Source organism: Hemiscyllium ocellatum, chromosome 4 (assembly GCF_020745735.1).
Source record: "Hemiscyllium ocellatum isolate sHemOce1 chromosome 4, sHemOce1.pat.X.cur, whole genome shotgun sequence".
NCBI lineage: Eukaryota > Metazoa > Chordata > Chondrichthyes > Orectolobiformes > Hemiscylliidae > Hemiscyllium > Hemiscyllium ocellatum.
Window position 1 is genome coordinate 15,591,037 of NC_083404.1, and position 22,945 is coordinate 15,613,981.

Sequence of the window (22,945 nt, forward strand, 5' to 3'; positions counted from 1 at the left end):
ATAATTTTAAGGTGATTGCAGAAAAGTTTAGGGGAGATGTCAGAGGTCAGTTCTTTACATAGTGAGTGTTAGGTTCATGGAATGCACTGCCAGCAGTGGTAGTAGAGTCAGATACATTAGGGACATTTAAGCGACTCTTGGATAGGCACATGGATGTTAGTAAAATGAAGGGTTTGTCGGTTTGTTTGATCTTAGAATAGGATATAAGGTTGGCACAACATCAAGGGCTGAAGGGTCTGTACTGTGATGTACTGTTCTATGTTCAATTGGCTAAGAAGAGGGCCCCGAGAAAATAGAGCTGGCGAATTCTGCATCCCCCTATCCCATTGTCTTCTTCTGATGTGGCAGAAACTGTGAGGCCAGATGGGACTTCTGAGTCACAACAAGCAAGCCTTGACTCAGAGCTGGCCACCATAGTGCAAACTAATGTCTCACTAGCCAAATGTCTGCCATGCCTGTTATGAGTAGACCCCTCAAGTCCACTTGGTTACTCAGTTAGATTATGACTGATCTTGTTCTGAACTCCACTTTCCCACCTGTTCCTGATTCCCTTTGGTTCCTGTTTGTTTATAATTTATCTCAACCTTGAATATATTCAATGACTTTCCTTCCACAATTCTCTGGAATTCTAAGGATTGATGACATGTTCAGAGAAGAATTCTTTCCTCACCTCTCTCATAGGTGGATATCTCCTTACTCTGAAACTACCAGCTTTTGGATTAGTGGCCTGTATTGGCTGTGTGAATGATTGCTGTTTTGCAACTCCAAATACCTCATGATCACGGAGAGCCTAATTCACCTTTAGAAGAATGATCGTGGTTTCCAGACCCCTTTCCCATGGTTAGCTAATCCCTACTGAGTCACTCCCTGCTCAATAGATTCAATGCCATGAAAGCTAATGTTATAAAGACTTTGTACACTCAACAGCCATTACATACTGTTGCAAAAGAAGCTACCTAAGCCTTCATCCATTCATGCAACAATATTAAATGGCTTCATCTACTTTAATGGCACCCCATTACAATGCTACCTCCTACTCAGGTGATTGCGTCACTTCATGTCTTTATGCCAACAAACCAAAATCACTTTCCCTTTACTGGGATATTAATTAGCTCATTTGCAAGATGAACTGGTGCACTGACATGTTGGGTGCATCCCTGTTAAATGACTCCTGTACCTTTTCCAAAATACATGGATGGTGGGATCGGATCAGCAAGTTAAAATGGCAGTCAAAACTCTGATGTACAGCCTTCCCTGCCCATTCAGTGAAATAAAAATTCAACTCTTTTCTTCCCCTCACAACTTGCTTTTCCACCTATTTTTGTTTCAGAAGTAAATTTTGGTACAGTATATTCAGTTTCATCATTTGAGTCATTAATTCTTGGCCCTCCACTAAACATATATTTTTATTTCAACCATGCCACCATTCTGTTACTCTGCATCCTACAATCTAAGTGACCTACTTTTCCATTGTTCATACAAATTCAACTTACCTCAAGTACAATAATAGACTACAACCTCTGCAGTTCAGAAATCTATTGAGCAGATCTAAGCAATTTCCTCAGCATCATCAGCATTACTTAATTCAATACTTTGGGAATGGAAACAAAGAAGATACAGTATTTGATAAAACAACTTTTACTACTATTTTATGCTGCTATCTGACAGTTTCATGTTTCAGGTAGATATTTATGCCAGCACTGTTTTTTTGAATCACACACAACTGTGATAATTGTGTGACAACTGTAACATTTCAGTATCATTTGAAAATCTAGAAAATTCTGAAATCCTGAGCATTCTGGGCTAGAGACATTACGGTGAATAACAGTTTGTCAAATTGGTTGAATTTATGTGAACAATCAACACACGGTTACAAAGAAAATGTGCATTAACTGATCAGATTTTGGACATTGCAATTGATATGGTCCTAAGGAGAATCAACAAGAAATCCTATTTCTGATTACTGCTTCATTTTTTTTAGAATAGAGTAGAAAAGAATAGAATATCCATCATTGTCATGTGTACTTCATTGTAGGAGTGCAGAGAAAAGCTTTTACAATGTCTGTCTCTTATGGCGACATCTTAGGACATGTACCTAGGTATGCATCTTGGATACAACAAAAGAATACAACTAGTTGCTTTACTTTATAGAGTTTAAAAATAAATTAAAAATTGGATATCATTAAATGGTTGACAATACAGTAAAGTAGGAAATTTCAAATAAACATGACATTGTAGCAGATGAGTGCAGGGTTTCTGTATGTGGTCTGATGCCTGCGCTAGACTCCAGTCCAACAGCCATACCCACTCTGCTCCAAGCCACCAGTCTGCTTCATACAGTCAATCAGCTGCTCCAAGGTAAGATCCAGGACTGCCTACCCTGCGCCAGTCTCCTGCGTTGTGCTCCCCGGCTGCTACTCCCCGTCACGCTCCAGGGTTGAATCCCTATGTCCTGCACTGGCGTTGCTTCCCCACGTCCCGCTCCATGGTTGCTTCCCCACATCCTGCTCCGGGGGCTGCTCCCCCACATCCTGCTCCGGGGCTGCTCCCCCACATCCTGCTCCGGGGCTGCTCCCCCACATCCTGCTCCGGGGCTGCTCCCCCACATCCTGCTCCGGGGCTGCTCCCCCACATCCTGCTCCGGGGCTGCTCCCCCACATCCTGCTCCAAGGCTGCTCCCCCACATCCTGCTCCAAGGCTGCTTCCCCACATCCTGCTCCAAGGCTGCTTCCCCACATCCTGCTCCGGGGCTGCTCCCCCACATCCTGCTCCGGGGCTGCTCCCCCACATCCTGCTCCGTGGCTGTTTCCCCACATCCTGTTCCGGGGGCTGCTTCCCCACATCCTGCTCTGGGGCTGCTTCCTCACATCCTGCTCCGGGGCTGCTCCCCCACATCCTGCTCTGGGGCTGCTTCCTCACATCCTGCTCCGGGGCTGCTCCCCCACATCCTGCTCCGGGGCTGCTCCCCCACATCCTGTTCCGGGGGCTGCTCCCCCACATCCTGCTCCGGGGCTGCTTCCTCACATCCTGCTCCATGGCTGCTTCCTCACATCCTGCTCCAGGGCTGCTTCCCCACATCCTGCTCCATGGCTGCTTCCTCACATCCTGCTCCGTGGGCTGCTTCCCTACATCCTGCTCCGGGGCTGCTCCCCCACATCCTGCTCCATGGCTGCTTCCTCACATCCTGCTCCAGGGCTGCTTCCCCACATCCTGCTCCATGGCTGCTTCCTCACATCCTGCTCCGTGGGCTGCTTCCCTACATCCTGCTCCGGGGCTGCTCCCCCACATCCTGCTCCGGGGCTGTTTCCCCACATCCTGTTCCGGGGGCTGCTTCCCCACATCCTGCTCCGGGGCTGCTCCCCCACATCCTCTCCGGGGCTGTTTCCCCACATCCTGTTCCGGGGGCTGCTTCCCCACATCCTGCTCCAGGGCTGTTTCCCCATATCCTGCTCCGGGGCTGCTTCCCCACATCCTGCTCCGGGGCTGCTCCCCCACATCCTGCTCCGGGGCTGCTTCCTCACATCCTGCTCCGGGGCTGCTCCCCCACATCCTGCTCCGGGGCTGTTTCCCCACATCCTGCTCCATGGCTGCTTCCTCACATCCTGCTCCGGGGGCTGCTTCCCTACATCCTGCTCCGGGGGCTGCTTCCCCACATCCTGCTCCGTGGCTGCTTCCCCAATCCCTGCTCCGGGGCTGCTCCCCCACATCCTGCTCCGTGGCTGCTCCCCCACATCCTGCTCCGGGGGCTGCTTCCCCAATCCCTGCTCCGGGGCTGCTCCCCCACATCCTGCTCCGTGGGCTGCTTCCCCACATCCTGCTCCAAGGCTGCTTCCTCACATCCTGCTCCGGGGCTACTTCCCCAATCCCTGCTCCGGGGCTGATTTATTGCAATGCTGTGGGGTCACAGCCCATGTGCTGCTCCAGGGCTCACTGCTCGCACTGTTCATTATCGTTTTTGGGAATGCATGTATAGGGAACAGGATTTGTTTTCCTTGACAATGGAGTGGCCTTCCAGTACACAAGTCTTGCACATTTATATGACTAGCGTAGAACAAGATGTGGGAAATGTGCCTACCAGAGAATTAATGTTTTCTGGGAAGAAGGTGAAAAAACAAGTGATGAAAATAAAAGTAAAATTGATTTGTGTATTTGCATTCAGTATTAAAATGTCAGATTATTATTTTACAGTGTTAATAGGGGTCGATGCAATTTAAATTATTTTTATGTCTAATTGTAGTTCAGGAGCTTGCCAGTCAGGAACAAAAGCTGATTTTAATGGAGTCAAACCTTCAAGCTACTGAGAAGCATCTCAATGACCAGATAGCTGAGATAGTCCGTCAAGAACAAAGGCAACACAAATTGCGTACTGAACTCAAAACACTTAAAGAGCACCTTGAAAATACCAAGGAAGAGGTTAACAAGCACAAGTGAGTTTTTGTTCTTTTATAACTATATTCTTTATTTGATTTTAATGCTGTAATGATGTAATGGTATTACTAAGTGACAATTGTTTCCTTTTCTCATTACTTAAATAATATCCCATTCAGTTCTCTAAACTAATTCTGTAATGGGACCTTTGCTTAAACTACTTGATGTTAGGTCTGAGAATTAAACAACAATGCGTCATCAACGTTATCCGCTGTTTCAAGGGTGATGTCTGCTCAGGGTTGCGAGTTTCTGCCATTGGTCTTCTTAACCCTGAAGAGGCTGTTTGTGGTGTACATTAAGAATTTTGACTGGAGCGTAGAGAGTATGATCAAGAAGTTCATATATGGTATAGAAATTGACAGGCGAACAGGTGGGCAGAGCAGTGACAAGTCGAATTCAACCCAGTGTTTTTGATACACTGTCCAGATTTATCTATAGTGCAGAAGACTAATTAAGACTTTAGTTAATTCTCAGAGGTCAAGCATATGAAGTCATGTATTTGGTGAGGGCTAACAAGGTAAGGGATTATACTCACTTATGATATCAAGGCACACAAGGCTAGCTATACAACAAATGCTGAAAAATGGTATCAGAATATTCAGGTGGTTATAATTGACAACACAGACTTGATGGACTGAATGGCTTTTTTCTGTACTGTAGACCTCTATTACACTATGACTATGGAAGCCTGGAGAGTACTCAAATCAGAGGGAGGTTAGTGCACTCATCTACAGATCCCTGAAGATAGCAGGGCAGGTAGATAGGGTGGTGAACAAAGCATATGGGATACTTAGCCAAAGCATAGAATGGAAGAGGGGAATTGTATAAAATGCTGGTTCGGTCACAACTGAAGTACTGTGCACAAATCTGGGTCACCTCTTTAGGAGAAAGATGTGCTTGCATTAGAGAGGGTGCCAAGGTATTGCCTCTGCTGGAGGGTCTAAGCTGGAGAGAAAGATTAGGTATCATGGGATTGCTATTTGGAGCACTGAAGGTTAAGAGGGTACCTGATAGAGGCATAGAAGATTATGAGTGACATAGATTGAGTGGATAGGAAAGCACATTTTTAATTAATCAGTTGGCAGAGTACATAAAATTAACATAACAAGTAGAAGCTGAAAAGGGATTTGAGTAGAAATATATCCATATGTGCTGAGTTCTGAAACTCACTGTCTGAAAATGTGGTTGAGTCAGATATCTCCAGACATTTAAGTTGTATTTAGGTAATCACTTTACATTGCTATAACTTCCAGGTCATTGTGCCAAGAGCTGAAATTAGTATTTGCATAGTCAGATCTATGTTGTCTGGGGAAGACACAATAGGCCAAATGGCAATCTTCTGCACTGTAACTGTCTATGAGTCCGCCTTATGAGTCTATTGGAATTTCTTTAGTTCTCTAATGTGTTTTTGATACACTGTCCAGATTTAACTATAGTGCAGAAGTGTGGTGACATCAATTGCTTCGAGCAATTGAGTTTAGTTGACTCTTGGAGGTCAAGCATCACTCTTGTATCTTCAAGAAGGCTGAGCTGATCTGATGTTGAACTCAGCTCCTCCTATCATTAACTGTACAATTAAGTTTGTCCGCAGTGCACAAGTATGAATTGAGCACCATCAGGGCTGCATTATATAAGAAATGTTTAAGACCATGGATAGGTACCACCTCCCAGCCTTCTCACAAATCGTTTCATTTATACTTGCTCACTACGAATCATTAAGACCCTCTGACAATCTCGTCACCCTTCTTGTCATTGACTCATATGGAATCAGCCCAATGGGAGTTGCCCAAAGTCCCATCATTATCATCATTAAGCAACGCAAGTTTGTTGTCCCATCCTGTGCTTAATGTCAGTCAAAGTGCGTTAATTATTATTTGTGTGTCCAGGTCCCTATTTGCACTGTTGTTGTTATTTCCAATGTCCCAACTTTGATGTTGCGCTCCACACTGCTTGTACTATACCACAGTTCTCTCTTTTTGCCAGGCAGTATTCTTGGTTCTCTCTGCTAGGATTACCAATCCCACATCTTCGCTGAGTCAGTCAAGATTAGACAAAGTTGTAACTTAATTATTAAAATACTTCAGCTGTGATGAGCGCTTCCAAAGACCTTTCTCTTTTATGTCTACAATGGTGCATATGATGCCAAGTATGATCACTTCATAAGGATCTTCATAGTTTACAAATTCCTGCTCCTCTGGTGCAATCTTTAGCATAGCTTTGTTTCCTGCGTTAGGCATCTAAATCTGTCCTGTTCCTGCCTCTATTTCCCTTTTATGTATGATCTGCTTATCACTAATTTCTTGACTCAGCCTGTAGAGTTGCTTGCACATCCTTCTCACAATTTTTTAACCCTTTTCTTTCATACTTTTTCACGAACTGTCATCATCACCCTCTGACAATCTCAACACCTGTCTGTCATTGACTCATATGGTATCAGCCCAGTCCTCCCAGTGGAAATTGCCCCGTGACCCATCAGGACTCTCAGTAAAAGGTCTGTTCGCACTGTCTTGTGTTCTGAATGACCTTGGCCAATGCTTTCTTCAGCATCTTGTCATTCATTTGGACATGTCTGAACTTGACAGTTGGTAGGGGATATGAAAATTCTGTTTTATGCCTCGCCATTTACAAACTTCCTTAATCACTCGCTACATAAAATGTGTGACCTGATCTGAATCTATCTGTAATGGTATTCCCCACCTCTAATTAACCTCCCGATAGAAACTAATTTTCAATTATTGGCACTTAGGCACAAATGTCTTAACTATCAAATCAAATTTAAAAGATCCTATAGCTCTCTTTCCCTTGAGCCATTTCCAACTTGTGAATATTAGAGTCAGAGAGCTATAAAGATATACAACGTGGAAACAGACCCTTAGGTCCAACCTTTCCATGCCAACCTGGTTTCCGAATAAATCTGGTCCCACTTGCCAGCGTTTGGCCCATATCTCTCTAAACTCTTCCTATTCATATACTCAGCCAGATACCTTTTAAATGTTGTAATTGTACCAGCCTCCACCACTTCCTCTGGCAGCTCATTCCATTAATGCACGACCTGCTGCATGAAAACGTTGACCCTTTTGAATCTTTTCCCTCTCACCTTTATACTTCCCAAATTTTAATTATTGTAATTCAAACTTTATCCATGTACTCAGGTCTCACTTGTGGATTCTTTTCAGTACAAGCTTTATAAATCCTTCTTAATATATTTAATTAAATTACATCTCAATACATTATTCTATGTTCTCAAAACAAGACACATTTACTGTTCCCAGCTTTCCTTTTTATTGTTACCATTCTTTCCCATCCATGAGTCCTAGAGGACATCTATTGCCCAATAAAAAGATTTTTACATTGTTTTTAAAAACAGAAACCAAGCATTCCTATTTTATTTCAGGCCCTAGCATTTCTTGCATGTTCGTTTTTTTTTAATTACAGTTAGGTATCTCAGGTTTCTTGCTATTCCCTTAGACATTTCACATCTCAGAAATATAGCTCCCCTTTAATGTTGAAACTGTTTTTAAAAACTCTTTGCTTCAATCCAAACAATGCATATTTTCAACCTGTTATCATTACTGACTGCCCTTTAGAATCAGAGATCAAAGGAAGATGTCTTTTCCAAACATTAGTCAGCCGGCCAGTGTGGTCTTTATTTCACATTGGCTCTGTTATTTCTGACAATTTATCTGAGGATTTAACTCTTAACTAAATACTATTGATTCAACCCTTTCAGCTCCCCACTTTTGTTTATTCTTGAGTGAGTTTGGTTATTTTACACTGTCCTCCACTAAGGTTTTACAGGTTCACCAGTTCCATAACTTGTCTTGGGCTTTACACTTCTGCTAGCCTCGGCATTTTCTGCATAGCTATAGGGATATTCTTGTTTATCCTATGAATATTACATTGCCCAAATACTGAACCTCCCACTTTCCTCTCTGATGTTTTCCCAGGCTTTCTTTAAAACTGACTGCTTCCATCAGCTCAAGGATATATAGTAAAGCTCCCTTTTATTCTTTAACAGTTCCTGGGGTGATCAAAGGGTCACTTACAAATTAGATCACTATGCTTTCCCTTAAATTTAATATAAGTTTCATGTCATAATGTCATAATTTTATACAATTGTTTTTAAAAAAAGATGAGAACTATCATTTCAAACTTTTTTTTATTTTTTGTTGTTTACTCTTTGATTTAGCTCTATTATTTGATTTATCTCAAAAACATTTGTCAGTTATTTTTGTAAACTAAGACCAACATCAAAAATAATCCAAATATACACATAGATGTTTCTCATATCTCTTTGTTTACCCATTTCCCTAAAAATGTTCAAATCCTGAGTTCTAAATCTGGGTATCTGGCAAATTTCAGCTGATCGGTCTCTTACAGGAATAAATGGAACTTCCCACAGCACAGTGAGCTTGTTCTCAAATGAAAATTGAAGAATAAAATTCACACTTTTTCTATGTCTTTCAACTTATTTTTCAACAAAGCTTTAAATCAGAAAGATGGAGCAGAGGAATAAACACTATGTAGAACATAGAACATTACAGGAGAAAGTGAGGACTGCAGATGCTGGAGATCAGAGCTGAAAATGTGTTGCTGGAAAAGCGCAGCAGGTCAGGCAGCTTCCAAGGAGCAGGAGAATCGACGTTTCAGGCATGAGCCCTTCTTCAGGAATCATAGAACATTACAGCCCAGTACAGGCCCTTCAGCCCTCGATGTTGCGCCTTCTTGCGGAACCAATCTGAATCCTATTCATTCTACACTATTCCATTCTCCTCCATATGAATATCCAATGACCATTTAATGCCCTTAAAATTGGCGAGTCTACTACTGTTTCAGGCAGTGCATTCCATGCCCCTACTACTCTCTGAGTAAAGAAACTACCTCTGACATCTGTCCTATATCTATCACCCCTCAATTTAAAGCTATGTCCCCTCATGCTAGTCATCACTATCCGAAGAAAAAGGCTCTCACTGTCCACCCTTCCTAACCCTCTGATTATCATATATGTCTAAATTAAGTCACCTCTCAACCTTCTTCTCTCTAACAATATTCATAACTGTACTTTCTTAACTATACTCCAACAGAGTCTAAGTTTATCAGTCAAGGATGTTCTCGTATTTTCCATCACACATTTCTACAATTTTCTACAGTGCCAGCTACTATTACTCACAAATTTTCCAATAAACTGTCTACCAGCACATTCTAAAGTACTCCAATGCCATTGTACCTTCCTATTTTACTTATTTATTCAACATACATTTAACTCCAATCTAATACTGCTGCTTCTCAGCTCCTCAAATCTAAATCCAATTCAACCTTGACTTTTATGATGTCCCAGGAATGTCCCCCCCGCTCCTTTAGCTCATGCTGACTGCCAGTCCCAGGATCATTCTCTTGCTGATGGAGACGCAAACTGTTAACTCTGCTTTCTTCCCCCAGATGCTGCCAGATCTGCTAAGTTTGTTCAGCAAGTTCTGTTTTTGTTTCATTCTCTTGCCTGCTCCTCTCGGTATTGTTGACTGCCTGTCTCCTTTTGTAGCCTGCTCCTTGAGCTGATGCTGACTGCCGTCACAAAATTCTCCTCTCACTTGTCTCACTTAATACTCCTTTACAAAGGGCAAGTTGAAAATGTTCTATTCCTTATCCCATAACTTCAAGATTACAGATACAACTTTTTAAAGTCTTAAGCTTAAGGGAGGTTCATAGGTGTCCTCCTATATTTTAAAAATATCTCATGTCTATTGCTGATCACATTTATAAATTTAGTGTATCCACTGTTCCTTATATCCTTGAGTAGGTCTTTGAGGTTTGAGAAGTTTGATGGGCAAACTGCTGATGCCTTTTTTTAAAATTTTAAACTCCTATTTCCTTACCCAACAGCACTTCCTAATATTTTAATGGACGGCACGGTGGCACAGTGGTTAGCACTGCTGCCTCACAGCGCCAGAGACCCGGGTTCAATTCCCGCCTCAGGCGACTGACTGTGTGGAGTTTGCACATTCTCCCCATGTCTGCGTGGGTTTCCTCCGGGTGCTCCGGTTTCCTCCCACAGTCCAAAAATGTGCAGGTTAGGTGAATTGGCCATGCTAAATTGCCCATAGTGTTAGGTGCAGGGGTAAGTGTAGGGGAATGGGTCTGGGTGGGTGCGCTTTGGTGGGTCGGTGTGGACTTGTTGGCCCGAAGGGCCTGTTTCCACACTAAGTAATCTAATCTAATCTTAATTAAAGAAGTTATATCTTGTTCAAAGTATACAATAACATCCTGTTTGTGTAAACTATACTTCTTCACTGACCCCATAAAAAAACTTGGAGGAGAAACTGAGGTCTGCAGATGCTGGAGATCAGAGCTGAAAATGTGTTGCTGAAAAAGCGCAGTTGTTCCTGAAGAAGGGCTTATGCCCGAAATGTCAAATCTCCTGTTCCCTGGATGCTGCCTGACCTGCTGCGCTTTTTCAGCAACACATTTTCACCACAAAAAAACTTGCCTTGTTGTGGTTCAAACCCAGTATCATTTGAGCTTTTATCATAGAGAGCATGCAGAACTGTAAGTATATTTCATTTGACACTACAATTGTGCTTTAAAGAGGTTTACACCCTCTATGTTACAAGGAATCACCACTCTTTTTAGCCATCTCCAAACTTGTGACATGTAGATTAGATTAGACTTACAGTGTGGAAACAGGCCCTTCGGCCCAACAAGTCCACACCGACGCGAAACCCACCCATACCCCTACATTTACCCCTTACTAAACACTACGGGCAATTTAGCATGGCCAATTCACCTGACCCGCACATCTTTGGACTGTGGGAGGAAACCGGAGCACCCGGAGGAAACTCACGCAGACACGGCGAGAACGTGCAAACTCCACACAGTCAGTCGCCTGAGTCGGGAATTGAACCCGGGTCTCTGGCGCTGTGAGGCAGCAGTGCTAACCACTGTGCCACCGTGCTGCCCACAAGAAGTCTCAAATTCTGCAGCCTTGACTTGGATCTTGTTACATAAACAATCTAGCTAATATTTTAACAGATCCACTCTAGGCACTATGGACATGCATCCATTGTCCACCACAATACAGTTGAACAAACTTGTGTCCACATCACAGACAAAGAGTTTTAAAATTAATCTCTCTCCCTATTCTCATCACCTGTTTGCAAACAGATTTTGATGTATTTTGTTTTACTTTTTTAAAAGTGCTGCTGCGTTTTCCAACCCTTCTGTTTGTACACCCTGACTTTGTATGGACCACAACTACACTATTCTAAAGTTAAAACAGGTATTGTGTTTTTTCACACATACACTAAGAGGTGGGGGAGGGGGGGGCATACTTTACAATATAGGCATGCCCTCAATCCAGGTAAGAAAGAATCATAAAGGATAATGAGATTATGCAATTAGTAACTAGTTAGTCATAAAACAGCTGAGGTTTACCAATTTATCAGTGTGCTTTATAGATGGAGTGTGAACGTCCAAAGCTCTAAGTATCAGTCTAGAATTCCTTTGCAAGGAAGGTTGTTTGGCTAGCCAGCAGTTGAGGAGTTGAAGGCAATTTATTCTCTTTAAAATTTCTTTGAAGACCTTCTGGGCTGAAATACAACTTCTGCTTTACTGCTTTGACAAAAACAAAGTTGATTACTTGCAGAGAGGCACAAATACAGGTATACAAAACAAAGTACTGAGGATGCTGGAGATCTGAAACAAAACAAGACATTACTGGAGAAGCTCAACAGGTCTGGCAGCAGGTAAGGAGAGAAACAGAGTGCAGCGACCCTTCTTCAGAACCCTTCTAAAGAAGGGTCGCTGGACTTGAAATATTGAGTTTGTCCAGCAGTTTCTGTTTTTGTTGTACAAATTCAAACTATTGGTTGTGCATTAGGAATCTCCATTAAGAAATTTTGTAATCTTGCATATGTTCTGTTAAATTCTATTATATATTCTTTCATTAGTATCCATTCTTCCTTCTAAAGTTATCAAAATCTGACCATGCCTTATATGCAATTAATAGGTCATCCTTATACTTTATAAATTGTTCATGAATTTATAGAATTTCCAATCCTTCCTGTGTGTCCAGTAATTGAGCCGCTGGCTCTGACAATGCTTTCTACCTGACTTTCCCTCCAGTGGGAACCAACAATGCCAGTACCTTGCTGTTTGCGTGGTAAGGATGCAACCTATGTCTACACATTTATTTCATTTTTCCATTGATCATAAGGTTCAGCTTCACAAAACATTATTGAGAACTCATATTTTGACGTTTAATTTGGTTTCAGCATTATTCTCAACATTTCCCATTTGAAAATTTGTCAAAGTTTCCAAGCTTTGCTATGTCTGTGCTTACAGTGGAAGAGGTTTGTTTTTGTTATATTGGAAATGTTAATGCTTTTGATCCTACTTTAGCTTTTTATATGTGCTACATTGAAACCTCTCAAATGAGGCTGTAACCAAAGTAAACTTGAGTAAATGTGATATTTATGAGCAATTAATTCTGTTGAAAAAATGGGTGTAACCTGGAACTGTTTGACTCATTGAAGCGTATCTTGATATTGAAAACATTGGGAATTGCTGGGTTATCCTATTTTAGCACGTGGCTGAAACGCCTACTTTTGGAATTTTCTAAGACAAATTGAAGAGGACTTAAAACACGAACTGAATATGAAGAAACAGCAAGAACAGCAGAATTTCCAGGAAATCCTGAAGCATCAGCATGATAATCAGAAGGTCGAGTTCGAACTGACCATTGCTAAAGATCATGTCCGAGTTCTCCAGCAACAGGTACAGGCTTTTAAAATGTGATTCTCAAATGTTTACATTTGAAAGAAAACAAATCAAAACAAGTCAAGACAATACAAGTATTTCTTCAGATCTAACCTATGGTGAAGCCTTTTTATTGTTGAGTGGGTTTGGTAATTAAGTCTTTACTTTTTGTCTGTTGCTACCTAGAAGTTATAATCTTTAGATCAGTGCATTGACATAATCAAAGGAGAGCGTTTTAAGACTTATATCAACCAATAATATGGGAACATAAATGACAAGCCGTAACGTTAAAGGCTAGTTTGTTTGCTTTGATTGTGAGTACATTTCTAAATTCCAGAATTAGGAATAAAATTAATAAACAAGTATCAGGGCATACACAAAGCGAGCCCATCAGTACAGTAATGTGAAGGGCTGGTCTTTGACTGATGAGAACTTGGTGTTCTTAGTTTTAAGTGCTCAGACTTACCCAAGTGGAGAGATGAGTGGTGAAAGTCCCAAGATTCACAGGTCACTTGGGCTACATTTGTGATAGCTCACATTATTTAAGTACTGGGAAGGACATGAAAGATAGTCTGGTAAAGGACTTATCCCGTCCAACCACAATCCCTCCCCCTAAAACAAGACCACTGTCCTTAGCACTGTCCAAGTGCATTTTTAATTTTTTAGGCTGCAGTTTTAAGATGGTTTCAATCTATAGCAAAATTCCTAATTGGCACCCACTTTTTCTGCCCTTGAGCCAGTATCACATCTCATTAAAGACTTGGATTGCAGGAATTTCATCATCCTTACAAAGGTGCTCATGTTTGAGTCAACTGGAGGGTTAGAAGGTAGACTTGATCTTAGCCAGCAGCATAAATGGGAGATAGAGAACCAGAAAATGCTTTAATCTCCATCTATTGTTCTTCCCATTGAAATGAATCATAAAGAAATTGGACAACATGTAAAAAGTGTTGTTGAATCGTAAGTGCCCAATTTATGCTGGCACCCAATTTTATTTTTCTGGTATTAAAGCGAAGGAAACAAAATAACAGAATAATAGCAGTACAATAGCAGAATGTAGGGAAAAATAAAGGATTTGATTCTCCAGGATTGGTAGTGAGTCTTGTGATTAGTGCTTGAACATTTTTGCTTCTTCCTACACAAATGAGTTGAAATGGAGAATAAGGAAATTACATCAAAGTTTAGCGATGATACAAAATGTAAAGGAAGACAAATTGAGGAAGAATACAAGACATTTCATGATATTGGAGGCAGAATAAGAAAATAAGGGGCAAATACAAAATATCTAATATTGCATTTTGGAAACTGTGCATTGAAAGGAATTGTACCACACATTGTAAAGCTTTTAACAGTATGGAAGAGAGGCCTGCTGCTATTGATGCATAAATCTTCAAAATGTAGGGCCTCCCCATTGGATAGACAATAAAAAGGCAACAGAATTCTGATTTGAGACATGCAGCATTGAATGTTAATGCCAGGAAGTGATATTTAACTTGCTTAAGACACTGGTTAGGTTTTGTTGCAGAATTATACCCCCACCCCACTACTGAAGCTGTATAAATGAGTGCAATGAAAATTTACTACAGTTATGCTACGAATGAAAATTATAGTTCTATAGTTTTAACATTAATTATGGTTCTCTGACATAGCAAAGATTTAAGATGGATTGTTTTGGAGATGAAAATGGGTGGTCATAGTGATACTGCAGATGCCATTGGAAGCTCATGTTGGGACCACATATGACAGTGACTTTGTACAGTTTGATTGGTCTCAGATAATTGCCAGAGAGAGGAATTGAGTTGGTAGTTAGGGAACAGTGGAGCAAGGATCACCAAATTCAACACTTCACGACACAGCAAAGAAAATGACTATGCATTGTATGTAAAGCTACAGTTTATCCTATGGCTTGAGGGTAATTCTTGCAAAGTGTTATTTCTCCTTAGCCATCAATTGACCCAAACTAAATTGTACATTGTTCTTTTTTGTCATTTTCTTCCGCCTGACAGGTATAGTATATTTGACTGTGGCCTGGTTGCGTTAAAGCCAATTTCTGTATGAAATATATAACAATGACTTAATTATTGAAAAGATTGTTTAATTCAACTAAACCACATTAACCATTTCTTCTTTTGTTAAGTAACTACGAATGTCTGAGATTCAAACTCAGTGCAAGTTCACTGTGCTTTTCCGCATGCTACTTGCTTTAGATTTGACATCACGTTTTCACATGTACTCATATTTCAGTATCATTGCACATGGCATCAGGTGCAAGCTAGATTTTGGCTTTTATAGGGTGCTTGTCAGAAACTTTTGTTCTTCTCTGCTTACATAGTCCTGATGTCTAATGTGTTATCAGGGTACTAAATACTGTTGTCTTCAAAGGTTCATTGGCAACAACAGAAATGTTTTCAACAGCAAAGCTAGCAATTAACAGTTCTGCACAACACTTTGTTTACCTGTACTCACAATTGGTACCTGATTTATATCTTTTGAAATGGTTTTTTGATTTGTTGAAGAAATAAATTATTTTGGAAAATTTAGATCTGAGCTTGGTATTTGTAATTGGTAGCTTCACATTATGAACTGAAGTGCTTGCAATTAGTTTTGAGATGACTTCCTCTTTCGGCTTCTTCCTCTTTGCAATTTGGGCACGAGTTTCTGAATCCTGCCAGTAGGCTTTGATGTGGATCAGAAGCCTATATTTTGTGCAAAATGGTCACTTATTCTGACACTACTCCGAAGTGCCCTTAATGGTCAGAAGGCACACCTGCCATCCAGTTAATGCTAAAGGACAGACTCTTAAAGTTAAAGGACTAATCTGAGGCCTTCTAGTATGGAAGTCAAGCAGGCTGCTCTAAAAAGTAAATACAGAGAGGGTGCTTCATCTTCAGACATTTAAACAGTCTCATACTGTGGTGGACACCTGATGGCGGACTGGAGATTCCTGGTCAACTATTGGAAATTGGCATAAATTGAATCAGCTTCCTGCAATTTGCAGGTTTGTAGGTTTGTGTTCCCACCCCCATCCCACCATCACAAAGTGACGCACAGCAGGATGGAGGCAGTCAGTATCAGATGGCTCTCACTTTCGTCACGATGGCGAGACTACTACAGGTAACGGAGCCTTAGGCAATACACATACATGGATACTTGGCAGTTAGGATGTCCTCAGAGCAACTGACAGCTTTTGTCAATCAGAGGTATTCCACTCCATCCATGTTCAGGTGGCATGTGACCACTGGAATGTTTCTATTTATTTTTGTGCAAGATATTCTGGAAGTTAACACAGTTTCTTCCTCAGCACTTTTTTTTTAGATTAGACTTACAGTGTGGAAACAGGCCCTTCGGCCCAACAAGTCCACACCGACCCGCCGAAGCGCAACCCACCCATACCTCTACATTTACCCCTTACCTAACACTACGGGCAATTTAGCATGGCCAATTCACCTAACCCGCACATCTTTGGACTGTGGGAGGAAACCGGAGCACCCGGAGGAAACCCACGCAGACACGGGGAGAACATGCAAACTCCACACAGTCAGTCGCCTGAGTCGGGAAATGAACCCAGGTCTCAGGCGCTGTGAGGCAGCAGTGCTAACCACTGTGCCACCGTGCCGCCGACTGGCTGTAAAAGTTTTCACTTTTACAAAGTTAGTTAATGGCTTGTTGGAGTTGAGAGCTTTCCATTAAGGACATGGTTGGTGATACCTATGAGCAGCTGTACTGCAAACAAAGAAAATTACAATCAGAATCACATGAGCACAAGAATACTCTGGTTGCTGACAATGAGATTTAGCTGCCTGGACAGGTCTGGTAGTGCCCTTCAATATTACCAGCAAAGATCTCTGGAATGAATCTGTTATCCTCACTTAATATTGTAATGCAGGGAGAAAATGAAGTGCAGATAGAGAAAGGTGGGGACAACCTATCCTCAACAGGTGAAGCAGCCTGATGTGGCCAAATTACTTGGATCCATTTACATAGCTGCCTGAAAAACTGGCTGATAGTTCCAATAAGGTAAAGGGCTTTTGTCCGAAACGTCGATTTTACTGCTCCTCGGATGCTGTGCTCTTCCAGCACCACTAATCCAGAAAGTGATAGTTCCAATAATGTGAGTCTGTAAAGCTATATTACAAAATTTTGTTGAATCCACCGCCTCCTACACCCAAATAAAAAGATTCCCATTGTCAGAAAAACAAATCTGTTGCTCATTTTCCACTCTGGAAATACCATTCCCCTCAAAGATAATGTCCTTTTCAAAAGAAAAAGGCAAAAATAGAGACTTGAAGGAAATTGCATGATGCATTCAGATTTGACATTACATTAACACATTGACAATTTTTTTTACACTTAAGATGAAATCCCTTGTGCAATAAAAAGGTCTTTTCTTTGCTGATTAGGTTTTGTGGTGCTACCCTGGTGGCTTCAGCAGAGTTGGAGGCAACTTGGAACTTTCCCTGCTGTAACAGCTGGCATGCCTGTAATGGTGTTCTCTGGGTTTTGGGTCCATGAGTGCCTACCCCATCACTGCCACCCCCCCCCCCCCACCCAATGCATCTACTTGTTACCTTCCCAACTACCTTCACCCCCAATCCCATCCCCCTTCCCCTCACACCTCATACTCCTGATAAAGGGCATATGCCCAAAATGTCAATTCTACTGCTCCTCAGATACTGCCTGACCTGCTGTGCTTTTCCAGCGCCACAGTTTCCGACTCCACAAGTACCCAGTCAAAGACTGCCCTATCTGATGTGGTGCTGGGGCAAACTCGACCATTGGAGCAGGCAGCATTTGGGGCTCTGACTGGGATAGATAATGAAAAAGAGAACACCTTTGAGCAGTGCATCCACATCCCTGTGTCCTTTCTCAAATTTTCCTCTCATGGTTCACTCACACTTCCCTACTAAGCAAGATTTGGAGATCACATTGTTGCAGTTCAGTGAGGTGTCCAAAGTTAATGTAAGGTTTTCCTCTATCCTGCTTATAATGTGGAGTTCTTTAGCCAGAGTCAGCATGCATACAGCTGCCAGCCACGTCTGATGCTCCTTGCAGTTAGCCACTCTTTCTGTGGACATCAGCCCCACGGCATCCATGTTTGGAAAACACTGCTCCAATGCCTCTCCAAGGATGTGGCATGCCTCTGGAAATGCTGCTAGAACCTCACATGTTTTCCACTTCTGCTCCAGAATAGTCCACTTTATAGTTTAGCATAAACTGAACAAAGCTTGAAGGGATTCTCTATGGTACCCAACTTCTGCTCCTGTTCACTTGTTAAGTGTGCCTCAATAAATGGCAGTCTAACTGTCTCCCTTAGAGTCCCCACTGCAATCAATGTGACAAGAATTCAGTATCCATGATTATTATGAGCATCGATATGCATCCAAATCAAGCAGCAGCCAAGGAGCAGGAGAGTTTATGTTTCAGGCATAAGGCCTTCATCAGGAATGCATCTGCAGTCCTCACTTTCTCCTTAGGAGCCATATGACAGGTTCAGGCTGATTTCTAATTCTATCAGTAAATATCTAGATGTCCATCTCTCCATCGCCATGCTTTCCATTATCCTGTCAATCTCGAAGACCTTTTCCTTCATAGTGGTCACGATGGCTGTCACTTCTAGGACAACCTAAATCTTCATGCCTCATTGAATTGGCCACCCTCACTGGCCATTGGATGATTTTAAAACACTCTTTCTTTGACTCCCTCTAATGGTTGTACCTCCTCTCAACCTCTACCAGAATCCACTGCATCAGTCCGCCAAAGTCAAAATCTTACTTTCCACTGAGATCAATCATTCTTCAAGCTAAATTACATCCTATTGTCAAAACTGTAGGGTGTATGGGAGGAGTCAATAGCAGATTTTGAATTTACTGTAACCATATTAAGAAGCACTAAGATTGAATACAAGACTACACATAGTTAATGTAACCCTCATAAAGAAATTTCATTTTATTGCTGGAATCCATAAGGTGCTTTGAAAATTTCAGTTTGAACTAATGTACATTCAAACTTTAATCAAACTAATCCATATATTGTCTTTAATTTATAATGTAACTTAGTTTTTTTCCCTCCTAATTCTAAACTTTAACTGCAATATACATATTTAATTGCAGTTCACACAATTAGAAATGTTGCTCCTTGTACTCAGTTATGACTGAAAGCATCAAATTTATGTGATAATCCCAAATTGTAAACCCAAGGAACATTCACGAGGTTTAAATCAGTTCAAAAGCTAAAAACATGACTTAAGCATCTTGAAAAGTATCACATATGTATTGATACATAAAATAAACAATTAACCAACTTAAAAGAGAACAAGTCTGTGTACTTACTGCATCCAAGATTAAACTCTTGAGGCTTTTAACTGCGTACAGAACAATGAGTGCTGCTGACATCAAAGACAGACACACAGATACTTTTCAAAAACACTTTCAAACAAAAATACTGTAACTACTTACACATTCATATAGACACAGAGAAACTTTATTCTTTCTAAATTGAAAACAGAACTTGCTGAAAACACATATCCTATTTCTTTCTCACAGGATCTGTTCCTGTGAGCTTTTCAATTTCTTTCTTGTAATTTTTCATATATTTCAGATGCCTAGTCCCTTAAATCTGGGAAACCCTTTCACTACCCTTTTGCGTCTTCACTTTGCTTTCTTCCTTTAAGACTCTTTTTAAATCTTTTTGACAATGGTTTTGGTCATCTGACCTACTGTGACTTCATGTCTTATTTCTTTTTACAGTGCTGTGAAATGGCTTGGGACATTTCATTACTATGAAGGTTTTATAAATAAACGTTGGTGTTGTTCACAATTTTTCGGACATTATTTTTGGCCCAGACCTTCCATGACAGTATTTCTTCATTTTTATCCATTTTAGTTCATTCCTGGTTAGATTCAGAACTAAATGGAGATAATCAGTTTCTTCTTTTTTTTTCAACAACACTCCCCCAGTTTTATATGATGCCCATAGACATTGAGGTCTGCACATAATTATGTGGCTGCTTCCACTATCACCATAAAATTTTATATAAATTTTAAGCCTCGATAAATTATGCTCTACTTGTAGGTTTTTCTTTATCAAATGCTGTGCAGTGCAATTGTCCCATAAATTGCTGGTATTGGCTGTAGTCTACATCTTCTCCTTCCAGCTTATTCCTGATCAAGTTCTTGATGGATGAGGTTTCACTTTGTTTTAGTGGCTCACCATTTTTCAAAGCAATAATCTGCTAGTTCAGCCATGGCTAGGCTTTCTACTCTAAATGCAAAGTTCACTGTTAACCTCCATTTCCCTCTGCTGAGCTATTGTTTTTTAAAACTTGCCAGCTCCTTCTCTTTACTCCATGTTCCAACAAGGGCCCATTAGAGGTTTTCAAGGTAAGTAGTGTTCTGTTCATTGGTTGAAGAAATTCTCAAGATAACCATGAGAAAAAGGTAGCATTAGTCTATTCACACAGAGGTTTCTTAGAGCAGCGGTGCCATTGAGACCATGATTATTAAAAGGAAAAGGAGAAAGATTAGTTTGTATAGCTTCTAATATCAGTGACGTGGACTTAATGGGTAAAGTGGCTCCATTCTATGATTGTAGGGCTTAGAACAGCACATTCAGTAAAGAATATTTTCCTGATTGTCACAACTCAGTCATTTAGTGAATAAACTCAGCTTCAGTGGATATGGAATATTTTTGTTTAACAAAATTTGCATAAAGATGGCCTTTCTTTGGCTATTATTACATTTACTTTACTTAATTTAAATGTTATTTATCCTACTTTATTATTGCATAGGTTTGCATCATTTTTCTATCTAAAGTTGTCCAGTGTATGTCCACTGTAAATTATAAATTAGAAAAAGTTACTGATGTTAAGTATATTGGTGACACTATGACCATAATGGGTGATTAAATGTTTGAAATGAAAAAGCATCTTACATTATGTGACAATTAAATGTGTGAGAGTGAAACAAAATCATTCTATACCAGGAAGCAAGATACCTTAATTCTAAATAAAGTTAATCTTTTAAGTCGTGATGACATTGAAAAGAGTTTCAGATTATCAGAAAGAGTATTTACATCTATTTGGTTGTTTGGTCACAAGAATGGAAGTGTAATGAAAAAAAAACTCAAAGGAAAAACATTTACAACCTAAGTAGAATAGCATAAACTTTTGGCAGTCGAAACTAACTAGGCAAAATTTAAAGCCTTTTCCCAGATCCAAACAAATGTGAAACAGGCGTTTCTGTGCCTACCCTCCAACTAAACTGAATGCAGAACAAGCATAATTTTTCAATTTTAACACCACCCATAAAACAGGAACCAAGAAGTGCACTCCAATCCATATGGTTCAAAAATACCAGCTACACCAAAGACCAAACAGAGGCCAGGCACTTTATCTAAGAACAGCCTCCTGGTGCAAATGATCAGGGAGTCTCCAACGCCCCTCTCTGCAAACAAAGAATGAAAGTTAATGTGCTGACCCCATTTCTTAGACAGAGAAACATGAGAGACTGAAGAAAGATGCTGTTTTTGAGAAAAGCTGAAATGAAAGCTAAAGAAACCTAAAAGAGAAAACTTTTCTGCGAACAAGTAATGGAACCTTTTGACTGACCTTTCCATGTCCCACCCTTGAACACAATGAAACAAACTCAGTATCCTGACATTAAACCAACCAACAGCAACCTTATACCCATGGGATTGTTTTGTGTGACTTTAAGATTAGAATCCAGTTAAATGGTTATGTCCTAAATGTTCCTCCTTTAATTTGTGAATGGATGCTCATAAATTCCCTTAAGCAATATTTTATCCTTCCTCCTCATTGAACATTGCCCATTTGTTAATCTTTGAGCCCATCACATTACTTGGCTGTCCCATGAGCCTATTAGAATTGCCCATATTTATGAAAGGACACCGGAATATTCAAAAAAATACAAAGGGAAAGGCTCCTATACAGGATACTAAAGTAAACCCCATTCCTTCTTTAAAAAAAACCCTTTTGCAATAAAAACAATATTCACTATTGCTGTCTGAAAATTGTTTTATTGCTGGATGATTCTTGCAGCTGTAATGACTTAAGCAACCACACAAGTGAATGCTAGTGTCTTCCCAATCTCCTGATGAAGGGCTTATGCCCGAAACGTCGAATTTCCTGTTCCTTGAATGCTGCCTGACCTGTTGCTCTTTAACCAGCAACACATTTTCAGCTCCAATCTCCAGCATCTGCAGACCTCACTTTTTACCCCAATCTCCTTTGATACAGCCAGATTCTTTGATGATAGGCTAAGACAGTTGTCTGCCATATCTTTTCAAGTCTGCTTCCCAAGGACTTAAGAAAATGGAAATGAGTGCACTTCAATGAAGAATGGCCAGGGTGAGAGGAATGGACCAAAGTGAGATGCTCAAATGTGGGAATAGCGGCAAAGCAATAGGGAGCCAGGCCAAGTGATGAGTTGATTATAAGAACTTGATGGGGAAATTGTAGAAAATTCAACCAGATGGGGAGGCTTCATTTTGGAGCAAAGACTTATCATCTTCAGGTCGATTTCTACGAAGCGAAGATGCAGATGCAATTATCCACAATATGTTTATGGGTGACAAGGGATCACAAATGAACAGGCAGAACAGAGAGAAGTTTGTAGAGGAGTCATGACAGATGATCCATTAGCAGAGTCCGCAGGAATAACAATGGGTTGCATTAAATATAAAGACGATTAGCAACAATAAAACAAGAGAGAGTAGGGTCAGGGAGTTGGGTTTGCTGCTGGTAATGCAG

General features: G+C 40.8%; 1 protein-coding gene across 1 annotated transcript in view; it reads left to right on the plus strand.

The window, feature by feature from the left end:
- LOC132815300 (polyamine-modulated factor 1-binding protein 1-like) overlaps nt 1–22,945 on the plus strand; it is a 318,458-nt gene that overhangs the window by 132,899 nt on the left and 162,614 nt on the right. The window contains exons 14-15 of the mRNA XM_060824144.1: nt 4,238–4,427; nt 13,044–13,197. Coding sequence (XP_060680127.1) covers nt 4,238–4,427; nt 13,044–13,197 — 344 coding nt within the window. The remainder of the gene's footprint in view (nt 1–4,237; nt 4,428–13,043; nt 13,198–22,945) is intronic.